This window comes from Arctopsyche grandis, chromosome 4 (assembly GCF_051622035.1).
Source record: "Arctopsyche grandis isolate Sample6627 chromosome 4, ASM5162203v2, whole genome shotgun sequence".
NCBI lineage: Eukaryota > Metazoa > Arthropoda > Insecta > Trichoptera > Hydropsychidae > Arctopsyche > Arctopsyche grandis.
In genome coordinates this window covers 22,229,983-22,257,694 of record NC_135358.1, presented here as the reverse complement: position 1 = coordinate 22,257,694, position 27,712 = coordinate 22,229,983, and the positions used below count along the sequence as shown (strand labels likewise).

The window sequence follows — 27,712 nt, the reverse complement described above, 5'->3', positions numbered from 1 at the left end:
TTAAAAAAAGATCAACGACTCGCAATGTCGACACAACTGTATAACTATCATTATGTGAGTCATTGAATTTTCGCCACACAATTAAGTGCGATAAAAGCAACCGTAAAAAATTGGATGAAATATAATATACATATATGTATATATGTATGTACATATAGGCATATGAACGTTGGCGTTAAATCGTTAGTGATTTATTGAAAGGTGTGCAAATAAGTTCTGGGAGCGAGGTTTACTTTTCGATGTATTGGGTTCTACATACATGTGAACATAAGTTTCAAGATCTGAAATGCGTGAAAACTTGTGTAGAAATACATATGGTCATGTACTTATATATTTATGATCAATAAGCTTCTCCTGGGGTACATAGCTTATTGGTGTAATAAACTCGGCTTCTAGGACATATCAAATATGTTGCAGTCGTTGGCAAGATTTGATTTGATTTATTCATTTTATCATGCTGTCCTTTTTCCTTGATTACTTACTTCAAGATTATTTATGTTTCAAGCTTGTCTTTAAATAATTTTTGACGTGTAAAAAAATTATTAAGGGCACAGCCACAAAGAGACACGCGGCAAGTGCTTATTTTTTTAGATAGTTTCGCACATGTAAAAAACGCTAGCAGGCATAATCTATGCGATGGCACCCAGGCTTTAATCCTTGTATTGACATAGGTTTGACCAGTGATCGCTAACGATGATTCACATATTTGATTAAATGTAGGAGAAACTTGTCGGTTTTTTTACCACGGGAGGCCAAGAACGTGCCCGTGCCGTTTGATTCAGTGTGTTTTTGCCTTAATGATTATCCATCTTCGGTTACGATAACAGGTGATATACAGGCATCAAAATTCATAATTAACGTTTTATTTCAAACATTTACAGCATTTTTATCATATGTCGGCGTATTTTATCCAACGATTAAAAGTAAAGGGGCATATTTTCTTCCCACCAAATAGTGTCTATTAACTTCCCCCAGACCCCGTGCACATTGCAACATACGTACATTAACTTAATCGCTTGATATTGAATCTTTACGAGCTTTTTATTATTTCGATTTATTGTCACCGGGACCTTTTGTATATCACAGTGTACGACATATTATTTCGTTGAGTTTTGTCAGTGTTGTCATATAGCATAGGATAATTATGTTATATGGCAATTCATGCACGATGTCGCCTCTCGGCCATGCCGCTCCAGGTATGCCAATTCAATTACTTAACACGCTGTATTGGTGAGTATTGGTTACTAATACAGATTCAATATGTATTTATTTCAATATGTATGATATAAAACCACTACGTGTCTACTTTAAAAATAAGACTATTCTTCCCATGAATAATCCTATTTTCTTTTCTTTTTCGCGACTTCAAGAAGGGAACTGGGACTGTAAGACACTTTCATTACGCATCCTCGATAATTTTCCTCAAGAATACAGAGTAGCACATATGTACGTAAGAAAACAACGATAGGCGGTAAAGTTTGTGATAATGGTATAAAAATTCACATATTTCAAACCTTTGCACTTTCTTGAAACTAATAATTGTTAATTACGAATCAGCAAGCTCTAAATCACACGAATAAATTATAATAGACACCCGAGTATGAGCCAATCACAGTGGATTGTTAATAATAATCGTATAAGCACGTGGTGGATAGGAGTTAAATTAATAAATAAATTCTAAAACCCGGGTTGGCACGATACGAGTAGCTCAGACCGAGTATCTCGGACGTTACCCGTAACGTGGCAACAGGTGATCCAACCGTTTTTCGACCGAGTAAATCGGACCGCGCTCAACTCTACACGTCCGAGCTACTCGGTCTGGGTAACTCGGATCGTGTCAACCCGGTATAAAGCCTTTAAATTCAAAAAAAACCTAATAATAAAATGGAAAAAAGAGTTAAGGCGATCGATTGCGTTCTTCATTTGCAATATAGCGTGAGAAAACCTAACGGTCGGTTTGTTACGCACAACAATAGACGTTCTTTACGGGCGAGTTGCGCGCAGAGAAGCTTCTTCAAGAAGGGTCACAGGTTCGAATCTCCGTTAGATACCCTGAAGAAAATTCACTGCATCTAAATCCGTATCTTCCGAGTTGAAACTTATCCTTGTCGCTGGACTTAAACATAGGCCATTTTTAACCAGTCTAAAAGTCAACCGGTTAAATTTAGCACACATGTATATGTACTTGGCACATTACAGATTTAATTTTTAGGGACTCGTGAGGTGTGGTCTTCACGCATAAAACTTTCAGGATATGAAAACAACGAACTAAACAGGAAAAAATACATATGTATGTATAATGTACATATATCGTATGAACACGTAGGAGTAAGCAGACAAAGCCATTGATAAATTGGATCACGCGATATTGCGAGTTCAAGACAACAAAGAATGAGACCCACAACAACATTATTTAAGAATCATTTTAAAGTTGAACAGTTCGAGGACCTTCACGACTTCGTCTCAGTTTGCTTTACCTTGTTTATATTTGACATTCAGTTTGAGTTTAGGCACAGACCTGTCGACTGAGACGGGCTTTTGTGACTGATTGTCATTGTATCTGTTTGAACAATGGTTAACAATTTGTTGTTTTTAAAGTTCAACAGAAATTTGTCCACGCCTTAAGCCCCACCTACACTATGTAATATGACGATGGTAATTCTTAATAACGATATCAAGTTTGTTCTCAACAAGTAATGAAAACTTTGTGTAAAGCACTTGAATTGTAGCATTCCGGACATCCGTCATAGACAATTCAAATTGAAATGGATGTAATATTTAAATACACTTTATATTTAACACTTCCAGCTGAAGCATTTCCTCAACGTAAAATAATTAAACGGTTGTATAATAAAATTTGAAACAGTCTGCAGCGTGGAGTCTACCGGCAATATCCCTTGCTCTATTTTAGTATTGGGGACAACGTTTCAGAAGATCAACTACAGAAACTCTCATTTAAAATAATTAATTATAAAACGGTATGATAACGACATAAGTTCGTAAGACGACCCATAGAATCAATTAAGATAATTGTTTTTGTTTTAAAAGTTTTCTATTTTGTACTTTACCAGAGCACTTCCACAGTTTGGAAACAAAACTCGCACTACCGAAGTTTCGAAAAGCGTCTCACGTAGATTTATAATGGACGCAACTCTTAGCCAAATCCAAAAATTCAACATAGTCTTAGAACTTGAACCTTTTCTCGACTAGTACTGCTCCATGTAGACTTTCCCTTCAGACGACACGATCTGTTTGTTTTTCGATTCGTGACGAACACGTCCGCTTCCTACTAGTCTCGTAATGCCTTTGTTTCGAAAACTCTTTTATTTTAATTACTACATAGAGTTTACAACACGAGCTTAAGCTAATTGAATTATCCAGTAGTTTGGCTCCAAAGATGGCGGCCATGTTGAAAGCGCGCCAAAACGCGGCAAATTGGAACAGCCCTCTGCTAAATTATGAATGAAAAACGAAAGTCGAACTGTGATAAATGCCATCAGATGAACATATTCGTGTTATTTCTGTTGGGAGTTGCGTGATCCGGTTCCCAAACGGGTGTATATGAGCTCGCCTTGAATACTGATCGAATCGGCCGGAAGCGGACAAAACCTACCAGTACTTACGTTCATACATTGTACAGGTAAAATAAAAAACAATATAGGTAAACTTACGGTAAATTTCGACTTTATATATTATATATACATATTTGTGTGTGTGAAGAACATCGATCATGTCCAGGTGCGTAGCAACGCTTGTCGTTAAAAACGATGATTTTTGTGTACCGTTCCGTAGCAAAAACGTTGCCATTACGATATTCGATCGATTCGAGCAACGGGACATGGTGCTATTATCAAAAATGTCAGAATATTCGATTTATGGAGATCAATTAAGATTTGAATGCCGCTGTAAAATCGCCTACCTACATATTACACTATCTGATTGACTGATTGGATTCGAACCGGATTCTGTTTTCTTTGGAAATCCTTTTTGAACTCTTTTTTTCCCCAAGTATTGCATTTATGTTACCAATAGTACTCTTTTAAACGAAATGAAAGTGATATAAGTTTTGAAATTTGTAGTAGTGCACCATTGATGATCGTAATTTTTTTTGTTAACTTCAGTTTTATGTAGATTATTAAGAAATTATTCAAAAATTTTAGTATGATATATGTATATTCGATTTAATTTTCCAATGCAAAACATATGTTTGTTATTGTGGCAGAGTTTAAATTGACATGCCGTAACCTACCCAATCGCCAGTTCATATTTGGAAGATGCTTCGTTGATTTAATTATGATTCTTTATTACTTTGTTATCTTCCATATGCCTTAGTCCAGGGGTCCCCAACCTTTTTAAGAAATGGGTCGGTTCAGAATTTTGAAATGTTTGGAGGGCCAGATGAAAAAAAATCTTTGCATATATTAATTATAGACATATAACAAATTTGCATATATTGATTATAGACATATATAATTTTTTGATTATTTTTTTCTTATTGAAAAACAGCAAACGCTTAATATTCACTTATTGAAGTTTATTTGGGTCGATTATGATAAGTTTTGACTGATTAACGAGAAGTCTCCATACAAAGCGCCCTACGCTCGCAATGGGTGTCTGCAGGGCTTTTTCCCCCTTGTTTTTGATGTTTCAAAAGAAATTAGACGAAACAATATTCGTGCGTAAATAATCACAATTCATATTTGTATGATTTACCAAAATGATAAAATATGGTTTCCTTATGAAGAGGATGAAATATGGATGGATTCGAATTGTAAGGACAATAAATGCGTTCCGGCGCCCTTTTTTTAAAATCCCTGGATTTGGGGATGCGCTGTTTTCAGACAATCGTCATTTTTTTCATGTTCCCTTGATTAGTTTGAAAATAAAAGTCGTTAAAAATTTAAATACAGAAAAAAATTAGAATTTTTTGAGATATTATATAAAGAGGCCAAAATGACCGGTCTCCGGAATGTTAAGTTACAGAAAACACAAAGGCAAAGATCGAAAATCGAAATATCTTAAGTCGAAAGATCAAAAAAAAAGGTTGTATGGTAAACGATACATACTCACGTACATACTCACTTAATTTGCGCAAGCAGGATACAACAGGAACAAGAGGAACATGCACCCTTTTTTTTTTTGATTTTTCGACTTAAGATTTTTCGATTTTCGATCTTTGCCTTGCGATATTTGCGTTTTCTGTAATTTAACATTCTGGCTCGTCACTTCGACCTATTTCAAAATGACCTATTTCACGCAAAATGTCATGTTTTACTTCAAAACAGCTCATTTTAGCCCCCTTAAATTTCATAGAATTCTTAATTTTTTTCGTACAATATCTAAAACTACATACATATGTATTACAGCGCTGCCTAATAAATTTTCTTGAGGATTTTCAGGAATGAGTTTCAATATATATTTGATGTTTGTTATAGAGCGAGGAAGATAAACATGACAGTTTTTTTTTTAATTGTTATATTTAAAGAGGTACTATAATCTTTTACTTGCGTTACGAGAAAGAAAATATTTGTAATGGTGTAATTAACTGATTATATGTAGACGTGCCACTTAGAACGGCTCAAAACCGGACGACGGCTTATCTCAGACTTACGCAACACCATTTTTTTCCTAATAAAATTTGCATCCGTCGAAATTTAAACCGTGAAAGTCGAAGAAAGGGTCAAAAGTGAGCCGTGCGCGCGGTTTAGAAAACGAAAATTACGACGATACGCTACGGTGCGTACCTTACGCCATCGACCGTGGTCACACGGTGTTTCAAAAAAAATAAAATACAAAAAAATCACTCGCCAATTATGAATATTTCACGCGAGCTACATCTAAACACAAAAATAACAACAAAAATGTCGACTGCAATAATATAATAATAAACTTCTCAGTCGACTCGTTTGCGAATTAGCGATTCGCTTTTGCGTTTCGCTAATTGCGATCGCTCCGAAACGCGAATCGTATCTATGTATATTACATACGACTAAACGGTTTGGTAATTTCGCTATAATCGTGTCGTGAGTAAAAAGACTCACTTTCACGCAATACGAACGTTTTTTTTGTCATTCAGTGCATACATTTTGACGTTCTTCGACTCGCGTGGGGGCGTTAGTGTCGAACGCCTGCACGCTGTCTAAACAGATCTGGGAAAAGATAGGCCTTAATGCTCATCGTGAATTATTTATTTGACGAGGGTTAAAAACTTGCACGGGTTTAAAAACTAATGCCAGTAAACTAGGACGGGTTGTGAATAAGCAACTAGTCGTTTACGACTAAATTTTCAACTTAAACCTCGTATTTATCCTATCTAAATAAGGATTTCAATACCGGTACTACCGGAAGTACACCTTAGAAAACCGGCACTGCCGGTATATACATAATTATTTCAATTGGTTGAATTGTTTGGAATTTAGAAGAAAAAGATGTATCGGCTAGTGTGCGGATTAATCGAACAATGAGTCAACACTCAACATCCTTTTTGACCTGCTATTCAAAGGAGCCGCTAAGTGTATCATAAAATATAAATATTTTTTTTTACATTTATATCATAAATTGATTATTATATTTCGGTACTACCAATATTACCGAACGTCGAATTTTGAACAAAAACAAAATAAAATCAGTTTCGGTAGTACCGGTATTGGAGTCCCTAGTGTAGACCGAGCTTTTTAGCGAAAACTCCACCATTTTTTTCCAAAGAGCAATTTTCCAAAACAATCTAAATGTTAGCCATGTATAAGCATGTTTAGTAATAGGCCTTAGTCATCTCCTGTTTATCACAATATCTGAAAATCAGTTTTTTTTCTGATTACGTGAAATATTACTGTTTGTGGAATATCATGCCATGAATCATAACAGCATGAAAAAAAATAAAGTAAAAAAATAGTGGTTTGTGACTATGTACATGCTGTTTTAAGTTATGACCTAAAAATACAACACGACTTTGTCAGTACTCAGCTAAATGGCTGGAAACACAAACAAATATATTTCAGGAGTTGTCAGTGGCGTAGCTATCGCGCCCGCAGACCCCGCAATGCGGGGGGGCGCCGCTAAGCGGCGCGCCTTTTTTACGATTTTTTAAACTTTTTCTCAAATTTTTTTTGTAAACCTCTCTTATTTTTCAACCTACTTGCATCTCGTTTTATTTTTACATATTACTGAGGATTCTCTTTTACTCTTGTACATACATATACCTATATATACTTTTCTAGTGTTAAAACAATACACTAGAAAAGTATTACTATTTTCAAATTAGTACTATTTTCTTTAATAACATTGAAATCTCCAACCAAAATTATTTTATTACTGACTGTCATAAAATTCAAAAACATGTCGGTTTTATAATGGGATACAAGTCGACTTTTTTTCAATACAGTTTTATCGTTTTTCCATTAATAAATAATAGAACGCGACCAAAATATGTCAATATTACAACGTTACGCCCAAAATCAGTGGGTTCGTTCAGATTTTTCGACAATTGATTTTGAACACGCTCTGGAATAGGATCGCTATTGATTATAATTACATAAACCAACTGCCGAAATGTGTTTGATCGTTTTATATAAAAATTAGCTCATTGCACAAGGTAGAGTGTACCATTGTGTTCGCTGTAGTTGAGAAATCTTTCATGTTTTTTTTTAATATGAGTACTTCTAAGAAGACGGTCAGTGAAGAAAGCGAAAAAAATAATAATCAAATTGCTGGTTAATCGAAATTGACTAAAACTGACAAATTTTTCAGTCTCTAGTGTCATAGTGGAATTTAGTCCTTCAGCAGTTTTATCAGAAAAGCAACCTAGCTCTTCTTCGAGAAATGGAGATGTAATCGAACCTGCAGTTACGCATAATACGGCGAACTTAATGCAAACTGTTGCGGAAATTCAATCGACTGATCATAGCCCATCTTCCTCAGTCATTTCTGGTGAAGTGGTCAAATAATTTCTGAGGGTCCTGTTTTACGTACGATTTGTGGAAAAATTCAGAGAAAATTGAAGAATATATCTCATCAGAATTGCAAAGTCTTGTAAATTATTGTGCTATTAATGTCATATTAACATTGGCTAAAAACAATTTGGCATATCGATGGACGTCAAGAGAGTTTTGAATCTTTTGTATTTTAACAAACCTTGAAAATTTTCTAGTTTTTATTATACTTCTGGTAGCTTATGATCCACTTTTGGAATATAAAGAAGGTTTTGTGAATTATTTGAGCGCGAAAATACAAAATTCAGAAGAACAGATTAATGGAACAGCTGCAAGGAAATAATATGTGTATAAGGGGGGGGGCGCTTTAAAATATTTTGCGGGGTGGGGGCGCCTGGAATTCACGTTACGCCACTGGGAGTCGTATTTACAGTTCAAGTTTCACCTGAAGTACATACATAGTAAATATTTTAGATTGTGAATAAGAATTAGATATACATTATATGTAGTTATATATTTAGGTCAAGCGAACAAGCAAGCAGAATACAAAGCAAAAAAAACAATCTGTACGCCTTTATGAAACAATCGTAAACGATCAAACACGAGAATTTCATATTAGTGTATTTTTAAAAATTTTCATTAGTATTGTAAATTAGAACACAAATGAAAACTTTTAAAAGTTTTGTTATCAAAAACTGGTACAGTATTTTTGAATTAATTCAATTGGTGCTATCTCAATGGCTATATATTTAAGTATTCAATACATATATGTATAATTTGACAACTTTGTCTGTTATTGAATATTGTACAAGGTTTATCAATACAAATTTATCAATAAAATTTTCTTCCTACTACAAATACACACTACATATGTCAAATATTTACAGATAATCTACAGATAGAGGAATAACTAACAAAAATGACGTCTTTGGGATCATGATAAAAATTGGTAATTTAAAACAAAATATTCAGATAAATTCAAATGTAAGAAGCACATATATGTATATATAATTTATTTATACATTGTAGTATATATAAGTTATTGATACATAGTATAAATAAATTATATGTGTTAGTTTATACATACGTATATACATACACAGATATGTATATACATACACAGATATGTATATGTATGTATTTATATAATTCACATTTCCTATAAAATTTCAGAACACTGATTAAAATAGAAACAATTTCGAAATTATATATGAGATAAAATACCAGAACAATTTAAAATACCTTTAAATTGTTAAAGATTAAAGCTAAATTAACGTTTTTGTTTCGCAACAATAAATAACAAATTTAAAATTAACCTCATCAAATTATTGAATAAATAAGTAAATACCATTATAATTAAATGAATCTACAAATCACATACAATTTATTAAATTTGAAAATTACTTTCAAAAAAGTTTTTCAATTATAAGTAAAACAGTTGTCAAATTTCAATCAGAATTATGAGCTTTATTGCACCAAATAATTTGACAAAGTGTAAATTAATTTTTCACGATCTTCCACTATTATGTACATACATAGTTTCGGATAAGGAGATTCAAGCAAATTAAGGATGATTATAAATGTATCCCACGTGATTGACGAGGATAGTGAATAATTAGAATATTCATATATAAATCTGACGTACCAGCAATTGAGCCTCTTGATGTTTGAGAGGTCAGATTGTTTGGATCGCGCCACAACCATCTCTTCCGTCAGTTTAGTCATGATGAGGCCGGCGGTGCAATCTGCTGCACTCAAATGCACTCAGCTGCACCACACTGCACTGCACTGCTGTCACTTGACAGTTCACATCACTAACAACACAACCACGCTGACACACGTCACGGCCGCAACTGACTGCAAACGTCAAATTGAACGGAGCTACCACTACAAGCGCGAAACACACAACATCTCACGAAAACAGTTTCAATCAACGAGCTACTACAGCCCGATTCATCTCTGCAGCCCCCCCCACTGGGAATTCTCACGAGCCGCGACTGGTATAACATATATATGTATATCAAAGTTATAATAAGATATATTTTTTTTAGTTTTAAGGTATATTTTTTTTAGTTTTATAATCAAACTAGTTTAACTCATAATTATGGCTTCAATTAAATTATTATCCTTATAATTTGAATTTGTTATATTTAGCAATAATGGATAATAAATTTAAACTAAAATTATTTTCAAATTAAGAATATAATTTAAATACCTACCTACCAATTACGTGCTGTGAAACTTGTTCTATTTTTATCGCACAGCCTTTTTAACGTATGTGTGATCAGGATACGTACTATAAATTATAAACGGATTATTTCGCACACTGTGATCGCGCACATGACAATCGTTGCCACGAAAATCGCGAATATGGAATATCTGGCACTCGAGTTCTCGTTAGTATAATAGTTCGCGTGGGCAACTCTCGATGGATGTAATTTTCGGGCGTCAGATGTTCCGTGATCGAAATTTTAGTGACATCCATCTATCGAAATACAGTGATTTATGTAATAAAAATGCTGCAATGTTTATAATTAATTGTCTAGCCTAATTACAAACATTGCAGCAACTATCAGGCCTTATTGGTAAACTATGTAAAATAAAATAAAAAAAAATTCCACGGCTTGAAAGATAGGATCACCAACCGCGACATTTAATATACGGTAAACGGGTTACATCCCAAATGCGAATCGCTACCAGGATAACCGCCGTTTCGAAAATCGCTCGCGCGGATCTCCTGTCGCACGAAAATTTGTCACATAAGAAAATTGCCTTAACCCTTTGACTGCTACAACAACGATAAATCGTTGTTTTGAAATCGGCGAAGATTGCTACGACGATCGTTGTTGACGTCATTAATTGTCGTATTTCGATACTTTCTTTGAGCCACCAGCGCATCAGTGGCACGAAACATTTTTTTTATATACGTATTTATATTTATTTTTCAATCAAGCTTTATAAATATTTATCAATTTTTTAAATAAAAGCTCTTCAATTTCGGGTTCATCATCAAAGTAAATTTCGGGTTCGTTGTCAATGTCATATAAGGAGTTATTACTTGGGAATTGATTATTATCGATAAATTCATTTTCAGAATCAGTAGAGCTGCTGATTTGTCGAGTTCCTCGGCGAGGAGCTATTATTTCGCTTTCATCACTTTCACTGTCCGATATCATTTTGCAGAGTTAAAATAAATGGCAAAAAACAATAGAAATCCGCTTTCAATTATATAGGTCACGAGACGTCACGAATTCATGCAATCAATCAAATGCAACTGAAATGCATACAAAATGTTTATGATACATGTTGAAAAATTATTTGATTATTAGAAACTTCGCATCCTTGTGTGTCTCGCTCATACGTACACAATTAAAACCAAGAAAGAAAGAGAGAGAGACCGCTAACTGTTTCGAATATATCGCATGTTGTAAGGATACATCGATATCTAAAAATAGATTATTGAAAAGAATAAAGCCTCGGAAAACAATCGTCAAAACTTATTTAGTGTATATATGTAGGTATCTCTTTCGCACGCACGCATGTAAAAGCAAGACAGAAAGAGAGAGCACGCGTCCACGACTGCTTCTTAAAAATGTATATAAAGTATTATAAAAATTACGAGTGTTCGGCGAAGTAAGTATGTAAAAAAAAATATTATATTAATTTTTTTCAAAATAATTACAAATGTTAGCATTTTTCGCTTGGACATTGAAAAACCTCGTAGCAGCCAAAGGGTTAAGCGGGCTCTACACTCGCGTCGTAAATGGCCGCGAACACCGTGCATGTGAGTTGAAATGTGAGTGTGTGCGTTCACGCCGTTGTTCGCGCGCGAGTGTAGAGCCCGCTTTATAGAAAACTGCCCAAATATTGCTCAGCAAATGCTTTTTTACGAGATTTGGGCAGTTTTGAGCAATATTTGGGCAATTTTCTGTATGGAAATTTTCCCGTGCGACAGGAAATCCGTGATCTCGTAGCGGCATTTATCCTGGTAGTGATTCACATTTGGGATGTTATCACCGGTTCGGTGATCATTGGTCACAAAGCGCTCCCCCAAAAGTCACTAAAATCTCTATTAACGGACCATCTGTCAGCCGAAAAGTCCATCATACTAACGAAAACTCGAGTGCCAAATATTCCTCATTCGCAGTTTTCATAGCAAAAAATGTCTTTGTGACTAATAATCCAATTACCGTAATCACCTTAACTCTTTGAAGCATAGAGGTATCAAAAATGGCCCATCTATTTTTTTATCTTTTGCTGCATGGTGGGATGTAATTTGGGTTTGGTGTATACGATCGAAAAGCGCCAGACAGATTGAACCACAGATTAACTGGATGGCTGCTTTAAACGCAATTCTCAACTTCACGAATGAAAAATTGCACATTAGATGACGAGTGACCTTTCGATGTGCACAGATGCAATTATTAAAATGGTAATTATTAAAATTGAGTTGGATCGTTCTGGCGAGTTTTTAATAATTTAATAAGGAAAAATTCGGAACTAAAGTATCAGAAGCACAGAACGTATAAAGGGTAGGTATGTCGGGACTTCGGGTAAATTTCGCTTAGTGTAAGTGCAAGCAGTGCGCACGCATAAGGTACACGTGTCGTTAATCTGTGGTTCCGTCTGTCTGGCGCTTTTCGATCGTTTGCACCGCATCGATGTAATTTATACCACTTCGAAAAATTAAAACAATCTAAAGCTCAAAGGTTTATATTATGTCCCACTAACTAAAAAAAAATTTAAGTTCTGTGCAACACGTGATTTTTTTTTTCAAATCGGTCAGAACACTATCTCAATAAACATGTTTCAATAGAAAAAAACTCAATATAAAATAGTATTAACAGTGGGAAAATATCTCATGTGAAAATACGTACTTTTGACTTTTGATTTGAACTGGATGACTACTTAGAGAGATTTGAAAGCTGAAAAGTACTACAAATGGAAGATAAAATACCCGACTATAGATTATTTTGAAAAGGAAATTGACAGATTTTGAGGCATCGACCGAACAACACCAAGATATAGAAAAATCGCACGATTTATAAAACACATATATCTCCGAATCTCGAGCCAATCAACATTTTTTATTACCAGATTCGTGTTCACTGGGCATATAATTCTATAAGAAAAGTCATATCTCGTCTCTGAACCAAAAAAAAAAGTCGTCATTTGTCGAACAGTGTATTCAGCGAAGTAAAAAATAAAACAAAAATTATAAAAAATAAATTGTATTTGGGCACGACGCATCTGAATATTGAACAAAGTGACGGAATAGGCGTCAAAATTGATAATATCGGAGAAGTGAAGCGAGCGGCATTGTTGAGTTGGCCACAAAGTGCGCATTGGCGTCGTTAGTGACCGTTACATAAAGCGCGCCCAAGATGGCGGCCTCGGCGTTGTTGCGTTGCGGCGCGCAGTGAGCGTCCCCAGCGTCGTGGCGCGCGCAGACACCCGCTCGTAGGGCCGCCGCCCGTCGCCCGCCAGAGGGGCGCGCCCCCGCACCCCGCACCGCCCCTCGCCGCCACTCGCCCAGCACTTGGCCAGCAGGTGGGTGTTTTAGGACCGCGCGAGACGCGAATCGACCTCTCAAGACCACCGCCGTGCGCGGCCGCAATCGGCATAGAAGCTGACCAGCCCCGATATTCCCGCTCGCCACTGCCGGCATCATTCCCATTGCCACTGCAACTGCCACTACAACTGCAACTGTCACTGTCACTGTCATCGACGCTCTCAATGTTGATGCAGCATATTTTCAGCTCGGTTCCACGTAGGTGGCCGCCGCCCCCTCCTCCCGCCCCCCGTCGCCATGCGGCCGCCGGTTTTACAAATTCACGTGCACTCATTTGTTTAATTATGGTTTAAATTTTTGACAGCTGTCTAATGACAACCTCAAATTTTGAAAGTCTTATGTCTATTTTGGATTGAAGCAGGGCTGTGGTGTCATTAAAAAACGCGACTCCGACTAGGGCTGACACCGGCTTTGGTTTCCGGGCTTACTCATTATTTCCTCGTATGATATGTAATAAATTTCATGCATATACAGTAGAAACTCGATTATCCAGATTGTTAATTTTACGATTTTGCATGTGACGAATTGAAATTACTATAAAATGTTAACATGGAGTACAGGTCTATTAGCTACAGAAGGCGCGTGCACAGTACTCATACAAATGCATTTTTCATATACAGGCTGTTATTTATATATTTTATTTCAACCGATCGTGTAATGTTTTTAAGATCTATGATATAATTCGGGTGGCATATTTATTTAATATTTGAATACGTACCACGAATAAAATGATAAATAGCATTTTTTTAAATTATAAGTAAAACAAACGTACGTATGCAAAAATTAATACGAATTAATTAATTTGGAAAGATATATGGATCTCTTCAGTCGAATTACATTTTTTTCAATAAGTATTTGTTTATTATTTTTCATCTTTCTCCATTTGAAACCTAGCCTACGAACCATAACTCTTAACGAAGAAATTGCACCTTTAAATTTTAAACTGTCTTTCAAAACTTATAATAACTTTTGTAGGGTCGGTTTTTCGGGTAGGGTTTTGTAAGAACGCGTTACGTCAGTTTGTGGGGGTTGATCGGTGACTGACCAGTGAAACTGGAAAAAATCACCCTGTAGTGCACACTTGATCACTGAGCAAAAATCACCGAGCAATACAAAAAATAATTGTTGTTTCTGTCATGCTCGGAAAGTGGGTGCGTATGAAAGGGACGAACTGATTGTCCTAGAAAACAGATACAAAAAATCTTATTCATATCTTCACGGATACAATATACGTGTTTGTATTGGTACGTGCCAGCTTTCGCTGCACGAGCTATATATTATATTATATTATATTAATATCAAGAAAGTCGCTGACGTTTCCTTTCGTCGACTTGGATTTGTTTTGAGATATGCAAGATTATTCTCCAATCCTTTGTCTTCTCGCTTGCTTTTCAATTCGCTTGTGAGAAGTAAGCTAGAGTATAATGCGATTGTGTGGAATCCGCATGAAGCAAATTACTCTCTGATGATTGAGAAAGTGCAAAAAGCATTTCTTCGTTTCCTATATAGGAAAGAATATGGGTATTACCCATATCTCTACCCCACTCCTTTCCTTTTGGGCATGCTTGGGTATAATTCCCTTGAACTTCGGAGAAACTTCTCTTTAATTCGTTTCGTTCTCCTGCTCTTACGTGGTAATACGTCATGCCCGTTGTTGCTGGAGCAGTTGGGACTTAATGTCCCTAGTCACTATGTGTGTGGTAGACATCATCATTTGCTGGCTGTACCTCCTGCCCGCACAGTCCTTTTTCGAATGGCTCCTATTCCAAGAGCTATTCGACTTCTTAATGAAATCGTTGCTGCCGAGACTGAATGTGATATTTTCCACCTTAGTGAGCGTAAATTGTCGGAAATTACTCTAACCCATTTATCTGGTAGTCTGCGCTCATCATTGTTTTCATGATTGATTGTGATTTATGAGTGAAATTTTGATTAACTCTCTTCCATTTGGGCCTTACAGGGATGTTTTGTATTTGTAGTTGTTTCTTACATATTTATTGAAACTGGCTGTAGGTGCAAGGCATTCCTTATGCTATATTTTATTTGATATTTTTACTTTATCTGGTATTATTAAATGCTATTTTTTATGTTTATGTATGGATGTATTTATGTTTATGTTTAATTGTTATTTTGTTTTTATTTTTTGTGTTATATTTTTTGACCATTGTGGCGCTTTAGGAATTCCTGTTATGCCACAATGGTCTGTTTAGAATAAATAAATAAATAAATATGGTCTCCCTATTACCAAACTCACATTGAGCATTTAGAAACAATCCAGAAGCGTTTTTTGCGCCATTTATCCTATAAGACTGGTCTTAAAAAACTGTTACCATCTTATAATGACAGACTTTCTTTTTTCCATATTGCAAGTTTGTCTCAGCGTAGAAGGGTTTCTGATTTGTTTATTTTATATAAGATTGCTAATGGTATTCTTGACACATCTGTTTTAAGTGTGATTAATTTTAACGTTAATGCCCGATTCACCAGATGCACAAATCTTTTTTATCCACCAATTTGTCAAAGCAACACCTCTTTCAATAGTGCAATCGTTCGTATATGCCGTATTTACGATAGCTTAGATGATTGTCCTGACCTCTTTAGTGACTCTTTTAGTATTTTTAGGACAAAGGTGAAGAAAATAATATGTGGTTGATTTGCTTCTTCATCCTTATAGTCTTTCTTTTTCTTTTTTTTTAAATCTTGATGTCTTTTTAATTTTACTTTTTTATATCATCATGTGGTGCTCACTGTAAATGGAATATTATATTTTTATTTATGTTTATTATTATTTTTTTGTGTCATTATACCACTTTCTTTTTATATTTTATTCTGTGTGTGTGCCTATTTAAATAAAATAAAAAATAAATAAAACATACGTTTGTGATGGCATAATATAAAACGGAGCTTGAATCATAAATGCATAACATAAAAAATTCGAAAATAAGTCAATTGTTTTCAAAATTCAATACTCAAAGGACTTTTGTTTCTTGGAGATTAAATTACTTAATAAAGAATAATTTAATATTGATCTTTATACGATATTATACATGTAAATGTTGACAAATAAAAATAATTCATACTGAATGTACTCGTCTTTCCCTGTCAATTATGATTTTTTCGATTATCTGGACTAACTTCATCCCCGATTAGTTCGGATTATCGAGGTTCTACTGTAGTATCTATGTATGCATGTTGAATAAAAAATCTAAATGGTATATACATTATTTATTTATACTTGATTGTATTTTTTTGTGAATCTACTAGTCGTAATCTTTCATTTGACTAAGTTGACCATTTTTTACAAATTCAAAATCGTGACAATTTTTACTAAATATTTTTTTACAAACGTTAATGTACATTAGAGAATCACGATGCACATTTATGAAAATAGAAAATCGATTTCAGTGTTTATTCACCGGCCCGTCCCGAGGAGGTCGTTGTCTGTTTGTGTGCGAATCTGTTGATGCCCTTTAAATCTTTTTTTTAATATTCCATTTCAGGAAAAGCACGAATTCATTTTATCGAATGCTCTTATAAAATTCTACAGAAGAATAGTTGAAATTAAACTTAGTGATTAGCAAACGTTTTAAAGTTTCAACATTCAATTGTGATTTTATCAAAGAAAAAGTCGTTCGGCAGGTGCATTCGTTGCTAGTAAACAGACAATATTCGATTAATTTTTTAATACTTTTGTAGAATTTCATTCAATCCATCCGATACATATTAAATGCTTATTAGTTTTTAAGTGTAAACGTTCTATCAGATGTGCTGGTTTTATCTCATAAACAAAAGTGTTTGTATATATAAATATACAATAAAAACATGCCTCAAAAAGAATACAGATTCTATGTTGCCTTATTTTTTTGAATAATCTCATTAACACTAACTAATACATACATACATATATTGAAATTGTCAATATTAGTTTAATCATTTTATTTAGCCCTTAACTTAAATATACTCTTTAATGGCAGTCAAAGAAAATAACTATTATGTATATACATTAGGTATTTGTTTAAAAATTTAACGTTATTCAAATAGTAATGTGTGCTAAAAATAATAGTGTTCGAATATTTTGCTTCATTTCTCAAGAAGACAAAATAATCACTTAAACCATACAATTTGAAAATACTACATCGAAATGTGTACATACTTATATCTCTATTTTGCTATGTAATTTTTTATGTATTACTATTTAAATTGTAATTACTATAGAAATTGTATTACTATTTTCAGATACAAAACAACCAAGATGTCGTTGATAATCAACTTGTTGAAGGATGAGGAGGAGGTTCCCGTGGAAGTTTTTCCAGATGAAGATTTCACTGCTGTACTACAGAAAGCCAGGTATTAAATCAGCAGTAATTTGAATTGTGTGATTATGTCATTTGAGATTATTACTAATTTTTCTTTTTTCAGTATCTTGGTTGGCTACGAAATTGACATTAGTAGCCTGATAGGAGAAGATGAAGTTAGCATGACTGATAGCGTTTATGAATATTTTATGAAACAGGAGTCCCTTTTGACTATGCAAGATCAATTGGAAAGTGATTCCAACGTTTTGGAATATTTAAATGATGATGTTGATACGCTAAATCAATATCCCGATCAAAATACAACAATTGTCGCAGGTGATGATGAAAAGGAAGAAGACTGTGAGAATGTTATTAAAATAATTGAGTTATCGGAGAATGAAGATTATGATGAGCCAGAAATAAAACCGCTAATAAAATCTGAAGCCATGGACTATATTCCTACTCTGAATGAAGAAAATGCATTCCTTAACACTGTGAATCAGTTTGAAGAATATTTCAGCAATGAAAAAGTTCCAAATGTTAACAGAATAATTGAAACAATTGTCAAAAATAGGGTGACTTGCCATTTCTGTAACATAAGAGTTTCTAATATGAAAGATCCAAAACGAAATTATATTTTTGATGAAAAAAATCAAGTTTATTTCAACAAGAATCTTATTGAAAATATCACTATGAATGCCAAACTCATATGCAGCAAATGTCTTGGAAATAATTTCAAAAAATTAGGAAAATCGGTAGATAAAAATTTGGTCAAAGATGAATATATTGTTGTTACTGATGGACTCAAGTTGATATATAAGGCGTTACCAGATGAGGAGACTTTCAAAAATAGACGAAAATCTAAAATTGTTGTTAGGCAAGATCCCAATGACCAATTTATGGAAGACAGTACTATTTCTAAAAATAATACCATGACCAAGAAAAAAAGAGGTCGTAAAAAGATCGATGATACCTCCAATGATAACACAAATTTTGTTGTCCGAAGAAAACTTACAAAAGACATTACTGATTCTGACTTGGAACTGAATAAAAAATCATCAGTTATCAAAAGAAAATTAGAAATGGATGGTACTATATCTGAAATTTTTATTTCTGCGGATGGATCAAATGCAGATGAAGTGTGTTCTCCAAGTAAAAAGATGTCTAAAGTATCCTCAGAAAATGAACTGATTTGTCGGTGTGTATTAAATATGAAAATACATTCATTTTTGTGTATATTAATATTTAAATATGATCATTTTATTTCATTTTCATAGGTCATGTGGTTTACAATTTGAAGATTTGGCGTCAGTTGTGGAACATGGACATGTCCATCAAGTTCACAACAGAATTAATGGAATTCCCTGTGGTCTTTGCTTGCGTAGTGAGTAAAATTTTAATACATACTAAACCTACTTTCAAAAAATTTCTTGAATGTTGTGTTTTATCGATCAATTTTTCTTTGTAGGTTTCAAAAGTTTCAGCATTCTCAAACGGCATGTTTTTGGTGAACATCAATTGAGTCAGAGTGATTCAACTAAATTAGCGCAAACCAAAGAGCAGTTGAAAAGAATTTTAGAAGGCGATTATGATGATAAAGAGAGTACGTTGATTGAAGTTAAACCTGAAATTGTTACCCGTTGCAGTAAAAAAGAAGAACAGTCTGAAGAGAATGAAGAGGAAGATTTAACAGATAGATTACATAAGTATCTATCTGGTGAAATGGATGCCGACACATTCTTTCAACAAGAATGTTAGTATAAATAAACACAAAATATTTGTGATCATATTTTATGTACATATGTTTCGTAAAGCTAATTAATGCATATTTTTATTTTCCAGACTATAAATCAGATCCAGACAGTCAAGTAAGTTGTATAAGCTGATGAAGTGAGTTTAAATTCGGAAATCAATGTGATTTAATGGGAAAATCTATTACAGTTAATACCCGATGAAGACGATGATGACCTGGAAGTTTGGATCGTTCAAGCAGAAAATCCTGATGAAGCGGAAGATGGAGAAAGTATTACAGATGATGCAAATGTGGAAGAGTTAACGATCACAGCTGAAGATGAACCTGAAGATGACGGTGATGAATTAGCATTTCTTAATGCCACCGATAATGTGACAACAGAAATTGTTGAAAATATAGAAAATATTGACACTAACATTGTTGAAGAATTCCAAGAAGTTGATTACTTTGAGGATCCTGAATACGATCCTGAAAATAATGATGATAACGAAAGTGTCAAATCTAAAGATGAAAAAAGACCCAAAAAACGATGGAGTACTCAGGCAAAACACAAATGTGAAATTTGCAAGTAAGTTTATTAAATTAGATACATATGTAATGTAATAAACAATAATGTGTGCATTGATTGATTGATAAAATATTTTGAAATTTTAGCAAAAGTTATACAACTCAATCGCGTCTTGAACAGCACAAGTGTCATCCATCTGGTAACTCTGAAGATAAAAAAGATGATTTAACATGTTCAATTTGTAAAGAGAACTTTTTATCGAAAGTCCGTTTACAATTCCATAGGTATTTATTATAAAGTCAAAAATTTAATTGTCTATTCATGAAGTTAAATCAAGCTTAAATGTTAATTAAATGTATTTTCGGCAGACAAACTCATAGAGAGGGCGGCTGGCAGCACATGAGTTGTGATCAATGTGGCCGGAGAGATTTTGCTTCGGAACATGAATTGTTCGACCACATATATTTCAGTCATAAGAAACCGTATACTTGTCCTTTCGATGGATGTATCAAAACGTTCAAGCTCAAGTATATATACATATTATTGAAACTATCATTTCAAATAGATTCTGATCTACATTTCCTTATGCATCTTTTATTTATGTTGCAGAAAATTATTGAAAACTCATGTAAGAGATCATGGATTAAAGAAATATGTTTGTAACATATGCAACCAACGTTTTCAAGTTCACCAAACGCTCAAAGAGCATATGGTACTGCATTTAAAGGTATGATTTCTAAACTTGTACTGAGATTTCGTTGTTTTCAACATTTATTACGTTGATTTTTTATTCTTTATAGGTTAAACCTTTCCAATGTCATATTTGTCACAAGTATATGAGTAAAGCATCGAGATTACGTATGCATTTATTGGTTCACACCTCGCAACAAAATCCTGCTCACATTCTTGTGTGTAAAATATGTGACAGTGCTTTTAAAGATGTCACAGAAGCTGAGGTATATTTATTGTTGTTATATTTTCATTTAAAAATTGCTAAATTGTATATATTTAAATAAAAAATCTTTGTTTGATTTATCAAGGCTCATTGTGAAAATAGCTACGATTGTGAACCAAAAGAAGATGACAAAGACGGCGTATATGATGAAGATATGTATGAGGAAATGGGAATCCAAATCCTGTCTCCGACTCGATACTACAATGACGACGAAGATGTGAAATCTAGCTGGAGAAAAACTGACGTTTTACCGAAAAAAGGTATGTATATATTTTTTTTATATTATAACTTATCATTTGTGAATGAAATTTATTGCAACTGATTTGATTTTTAAAGAAAATATTAATTCACTTGAAATAGACATAGAAGGGAATAATGAAGGACCTACACTATCAAATAAACACAGTCTTCTGATGCAACTTTCTGACGTAGCAAGAAAAACTGTCACTGCAGTTTGGATCGATAAAGTGTTTTGTTGCCAATATTGTGAAAAGTAAGTGTGTCGATAAATTTAATACAAATGTGATATTATCAAACATTGAAAATGTATAATCGTAAATTAATATTTTTTAGAGTGTATTACACAAAGGAGGCTCTTCACCAACACAGATATATTCACAATGGGGTTCCCGAACCGTATCAGTGCCATCTGTGTGAAGCCAGATTCCTCACATACGCCAGGTAAGCGTTGAAAATCATTGCTATTCGTAGTTATCCAATTTTAGAGTGCATATTTAATTTATTAATTGCAGATGCACTGCTCACAAGTCTACGCATGGTTATTTCAAAGAAGGTGGAGCGCCGTCGTTGAGAGACTTCCCTGTCGTCAAACACTATCTGTGTGATGTGGGTGTATTTACAGGCACACATTTATAATTTATCTTTGTTGATGTTTGGTTTAACTGCTGATTTTGTTTTCAGTTGTGTGACAAAAGTAATTTATTGTGGACCACCGTCAGTGTTCATTTTAGGCACCACCATAAGTACAACATTAACCGACGTTTGCCGCCACCGTGTAAAAATTGCTGCACTCAGTACAATACAAGGTATGGATAGTTACTATTTTTTACGTTTGTTATATTTTTGTATGTTTTGAAATATTAATAAAATTTCTATATGTACACAGTTGGGAGTTAGGTAAACATCGTCGGATTAAACACAGAAAAGAAGTTCACGCAGCTGCCAAGGCTCCGATTAAAGTTGTTAAGTATGTATTGAAAAGAGATTTGTAATTGATAGGATATTTAAATGAATTAAAATTTTTATTTAATTTGTTTGGTAATATTTTTTAGCTATTCTTATAAGTGTATGCAGTGTGACCAGCAACTGCCAAATAGAGCTGCATTAACTTCGCATAGAAAGGCGTTACACGGAGATGATGATCCCGGAAGAAAGTCAAATAAAACTAGTAAGTAATTTTTCGTTAAAACTGTTTTCGTTGTTGATTTTGTTTTTACGTAAATTTATGTGGTTACATTTATTTTTTAGCAGGTCTTTTAGTGTGTTCCGAGTGTGGGAAAACATACGCCACTAAACCAGCTCTACTCACCCACATCAAGTGAGTTGAATTGATGTATTTTAATCTATTTATTAATGTGCGAATTGGTAACTAGTGTTTCATTTTGATAAACAGATGGCATACGGAACACGGAGTCGGTATTGAAGCCGCTAGGCGACGAAAGCGAGCATTTGGAAAAGGAAATCACATATGTTCAACTTGCGGGCTCGGATTTTATTCGGCAGCAAATCTCAGAGCACATATAGAGTAAATATCATTAGTAAATTTACAGTTATACTGTAATTGTTAAGATGTCATTTTAATGGATTTCTTTATTGCAGTCGTATTCACGAGAAGTCTTACAAGTATACTTGTGAAGAATGCGGCAAAGGTCACTTTACGCACGTAGAAATGGAAACACACAAACTGACGCACACCGGTGAAAGACCATTCAAATGTCCCGATTGTCCTAGAGCCTATGTCACTAAAGCTATACTTAACAAGCACTATAGGTGATGATTTCTTTTATTTGTAGCTTTAGAAAAAACAATAAATTGTTGCTTTGTATTTATGATGTTGATTTATTATTTATAGGAACCACACGGGTGAGCGACCATACTCGTGTGATTTGTGTGGAGCTACATTTAAAACTGCTCATTCTCGCAATTATCACAAGATCAAGCATGAAAATGGAAAGCTTCCTGCTCCGTTGATTGTTTTGGAAGTAAAGGGTGGCAATTCAAAGGCTTTGCAAGCTGCTCTACACGATTCTTTCCAGGTTTGCATTTTCTTCTAATGCTTATTTCAAATACTTAGTTTATATCTAGATTGTTTTGCTATAATAAATTGTGAACGGTGCTGTTGTGATATATTATGGTATTCGCCTAAAGCGCTATTTGGGTGCCTACTATAAATATTTTAAAATGAGCGTTGATTTGTCTAGATGTAAAAATATCTCTCGACATTCGTTAATTATGAATATTAAATGTTAAAACGGTTTATGTCCTCTGTGCTGAAATATTACATAAACGTTTACATGTTTGCCAATAAAACTGTCTGCCATGCTATTTGAAAGCAAAATACTTTTAACAAATGAAGAGTTTGTGAAAGGTCATTAATCTTAATATGTTGTCACATAAGAATCATTTGATCAAGAAATAAACTCTTGTCCTACACAATATTTTCAGACTACATAGAATTCATTGCTATATTTAAAATTTTCACAACGTTATTTCAATATGCTTATATTTTTTAGGTCATGGGGGATAAGAAGGAAGGCAGAAGTGTAAAACAATATTCTGAAGACGGAGACAGTATAAAAGAAGAAATTGAAGAGTTCCATCAGGAAGTTAACGAAGAAGAGGTATTGGTGAGAACTTCGGAAATGGATGATTCTGATGATAATATCATTACGGTGCAAGAGGAATCACCGGATGGTGTGCATATTGTTTACAAGAGGATAGTTAGAGGCCTTGACGAAAATGGCTGTGAAAATGAATACACCATAGAATATGAAGAAGTTCAGTAGTTTATATATAGATTTATATAGAAAATTTATGTATCATTTTAATTTTTTTTTTATCTATAAAACTTTTTAATATCAAGCTCACTGTATCGATTATATGTAAATGTAACATTATATGCAACATTTAATTTAATAATATTTTGTATTTTATTATAATCATTTCCTCTAGTTAACATTAGTTTAATTAATAGAAAAGGAAAGGTAGGGAGGGGCCTTGCGAGTTCCATTCCTAGATTTTGTAAATGTGCTTATGTCATCGAAATAATAGCATTCTGGATTCTTAACAAAATTACACACTCACATGTATTTGGGGTGAAGCTGTCCATTTTCCATGTTATATTATTTTAGCTGTTTTCAATATCTCAACAATAAAATATACCATACTATTTATTTTAAGGCTATTGCTTCCATGTGTACAAACATACATTTCTGTATGTATTATACATATATGTATGCTGACTGGTGAAAATTCACTTTAAATAAAATTAAGAAAAATTTGTATATGTTTATGTATATCTGTACATACATACATACGTGCATATGTTCATATATTGTACATTAAATATACAAATTTTTACATTAGGATATGTGTTACAAAATCTAGAATTAACTATGGTTTATTGTTAAAAGAAAAAACAAAATATTGCAACCAGAAACATAGAGTATGCAATATTTTATATTGAATTTTTGTAACTAGGTTTTGTTTATGATGAAAATGGTTTTTTATATTATAAGTCTGCGAAAAAGAGTGTTCAAAGTAGTTTTAACCATTAATTATTAAATTTAGAAGGCTTAATTCCTTCAATGAGGACATAAAAGAGTATAACTAATCTAATAAGGTTGTTTGAAAAGTCATGACGATTTTTTTTTATTGTTTCTCAAAGGTCATTTATCTGAACTGAATGATATATGTACCACGCAAGAACCTTTGAAGCAGCGAAACAAGTGGACATCTGATGATAATTTTTGATGAATGGTCAAACTTGTGTGTGGTCTCGTACTGTCACATTGATGGATTCGTTCAAACTGTCCAATTGCCGACAGAAGATATTTAAATTAATCGCTTGGTTCGTTTGCAGGAACTCGAAAAACACAACACCTTTAAAATCTTGTAGAGCAATGTCACCCTAAACTGCACGCAACTTTTCACAAGCTTGGTGCCCATTCTTCTACTTCCAAAAGTAAAATAGTACAAATAACATTGATGGGAATGACGATAGTTCTTAAAAAAAACGAACTAGTAGGATCAATTCCAAAAATCCGTCATGACTTCATAAAAAATTTGAAAGTAATTAGATCCAACTACTTTTAGATGTATCAAAAGGTCAATCTGAGGTAAATTTCCATCGAATGCATAAAAATGATAATCTTAGGCTATTGAAACTCAAACGTATGTATTGTATAGGTATATAATACATACTTTTCATATTTATGGCTGTTTTCTGCATACAATTTAGATTCAATAAACTATTATAAATTTAATTGGTGTTTTGAGTTTTATGGAATCTAGAATTTAAGAAAAAAAACTCTTGAGGGAATAATATTGTTATAAACAAATGCATATCTGCATATACACGTATGTGTTGGGTATATGTATTTCTTGGATCTCTGGTGTATCATATTAATGACGTTTACATGTATTTCGATTCTACATTACGGTTTGGTCCATTTGGAGATTCGAAATTCAATTTTGAGCGTAGCTCTATCAGATGTTATGTCTAATCTTGAAATATACGCTTAAGTATTATCAGTTGAACAGTGTTTTTATTAAATGTTTCGATGGTATCCTTAATTGAAGGTTATTTGTATATTCATGTGGAAAAAATAAGTAAGGGATCAGTGATATTTATGCCATTACTTTTTTGTTATTTGTAAATTGTGAATATATGCACTTATTTAGATTATGCCATTTCCAGATACTATGTACTATAATATTATAATAGTATAATATACTATACTATATATGTAGTATATTAATTTTATCACTAATTTTATTAAAGTAATTTCATTTCAAGAAATTAGTCTGCAAGATATTTCATGTAAATATTTTGAATTTAATATTTGTAAATATTTTCACACTTGTTACTTTTTCTGCTTATTTCAAAGTGCTGTGAAAATGTAATTGTAAAAAAACACGCTTAACAAAATTTTCAGGAAAAAATAATACATTGTATTTAGTAAATATGTTCACAATTTCATATTAAATATACATATTATATATAAATACATAGTTTTGAAACATACATTCTCTTATAAATTATTTTAGTATGAATTTTTATCAGTAATTGATAATTTATATCAAATATATTAAAATGAATTTTAAAATTTATTTTATTTAGTACAGCCACTAATCCCCATGACAGCCACACCCATTATGTTCCATTTTCAAATACAAATTACATTTATTTATGGTGTATGAATTTTAGTGATGTAGCGAGGGTAAATGATGCCAGGGCAATCATTTTTTTTGCAACCCCCCCCCCTTCCTTCTTTTGTCATATTTCTCGACTTTGCTATGAAACAAACAATATATCACATACATACATATTTATATACATTATTTTATGACTAAATGATCTCGTTTTGTAAAACTCAAGTAATGTACATATATACATACATACATATGTACATTTATCTTAAATTACAATAATTTTTGTATCTTACTAATTCGTAGTACATACATACATATGTACATTTATCTTAAATTACAATAATTTTTGTATCTTACTAATTCGTAGTAATTTAAAAGCGTTCAGATACAATATATATATATATATATATATATATATATATATATATATATATATATATATATATATATATATATATATATATATATATATATATATATATATATTTTGTATCTGAACGCTATATATATATATAAAAAAAAAATATATATATATACAAAAGTAAAAGAAACATCCCCAGACCATATACATATATATCCTGCAGGATGCTTTACCGTTGGCAAAAAGCACTTGTTACTTGGATGTTCCCCAGTTTTGCATCTCACATACTGCATTTCATTGGTCCCGAATAAATTGAATTTACACTCATCCGAGAAGATCACCTTCTGCCAATCACTTGGCGTCCAATCGTCATATTTTTTGGCCCATTTCAGGCGCTGCAGACGCATTTTGTTGGTGAGTAATGGTTTTTTTGCTGATCTTGCAAGGAAACTCGATTCAAGAAGGCGACGTCGCGTTATTTCTACATTTATTTTAGAACCACCAGCCGCTATAAGCTCCGATCTGATGTCCACCGCAGTTTTGAAGATAGGAACGCTTTAAAAGTCGATATTCAGCAATTGTCGTCTTTTTCAGTCTTCCTAGACCTTTTTTTCGTTCTGGAGGTTTTGGATTTGATTTCATCTTGATATACATATATATGTTTAGATTTAGATTTGAGGGTATTTGTGACTCCAAATCGATCGTTTCTTACCAATTTTATCTGATCGTTGTTGAAATGGTTCCTCAAAATTGGCAAAAAAATCATCTTTCCTGTTGTCACAAATCTTCTGTATTTATTGTACGTTCAATTTGTAAAAATTATTTACAATTCTGAAATCCATAGATGTCTCAATGGATTAATTCTAAATTAGTTAATTAAGTAATTGTTATTTCGTGTTCTTCAGTTTCTGGAAATACAGTGAATTATGTAATAATAAAATGCTGC

General features: G+C 33.2%; 2 protein-coding genes across 5 annotated transcripts in view; one reads left to right on the top strand and one right to left on the bottom strand.

The window, feature by feature from the left end:
- Positions 1-9,787, bottom strand: part of LOC143910311 (uncharacterized) — a 30,333-nt gene extending 20,546 nt beyond the window's left edge. For 2 of the 3 annotated variants that reach the window (XM_077428726.1, XM_077428727.1), the window contains exon 1: positions 9,574-9,783. In XM_077428726.1, the coding sequence (XP_077284852.1) occupies positions 9,574-9,653 (80 nt within the window). In that variant the 5' untranslated portion in view covers positions 9,654-9,783. Of the gene's footprint in view, positions 1-9,573 lie in introns of all 3 variants that reach the window. The other variant, XM_077428725.1, reaches the window with a different exon arrangement.
- Positions 9,788-13,180: 3,393 nt separating this feature from the next.
- Positions 13,181-26,354, top strand: LOC143910163 (uncharacterized). 2 transcript variants are annotated; one of them, XM_077428508.1, is made up of 23 exons: positions 13,181-13,478; positions 17,737-17,847; positions 17,920-18,993; positions 19,073-19,179; positions 19,264-19,548; positions 19,638-19,663; positions 19,737-20,116; positions 20,203-20,340; positions 20,425-20,583; positions 20,666-20,783; positions 20,857-21,012; positions 21,097-21,271; positions 21,372-21,504; positions 21,585-21,692; positions 21,764-21,857; positions 21,933-22,057; positions 22,138-22,218; positions 22,304-22,419; positions 22,500-22,569; positions 22,645-22,776; positions 22,851-23,021; positions 23,104-23,287; positions 23,765-26,354. In XM_077428508.1, exons 2-23 carry the CDS (start codon positions 17,753-17,755, stop codon positions 24,035-24,037), a joined length of 4,200 nt encoding a protein of 1,399 aa, XP_077284634.1. In that variant the 5' UTR covers positions 13,181-13,478; positions 17,737-17,752; the 3' UTR covers positions 24,038-26,354. The 2 variants fall into 2 exon arrangements, with proteins under 2 accessions (XP_077284634.1, XP_077284633.1); XM_077428507.1 differs by having other exon boundaries at positions 13,230-13,698; positions 21,348-21,504.
- Positions 26,355-27,712: the final 1,358 nt, after the last annotated feature.

Excerpts from the sequence above, each read along its gene's own strand:
- LOC143910163 (XM_077428507.1), top strand. The coding sequence starts at position 17,753 with ATGTCGTTGATAATCAACTTGTTGAAGGATGAGGAGGAGGTTCCCGTG. Across the intron at positions 21,858-21,932 it reads TCAAACACTATCTGTGTGAT|TTGTGTGACAAAAGTAATTT; the intron begins GTGGGTGTATTT and ends TTTTGTTTTCAG. Across the intron at positions 23,288-23,764 it reads CTCTACACGATTCTTTCCAG|GTCATGGGGGATAAGAAGGA; the intron begins GTTTGCATTTTC and ends TATATTTTTTAG.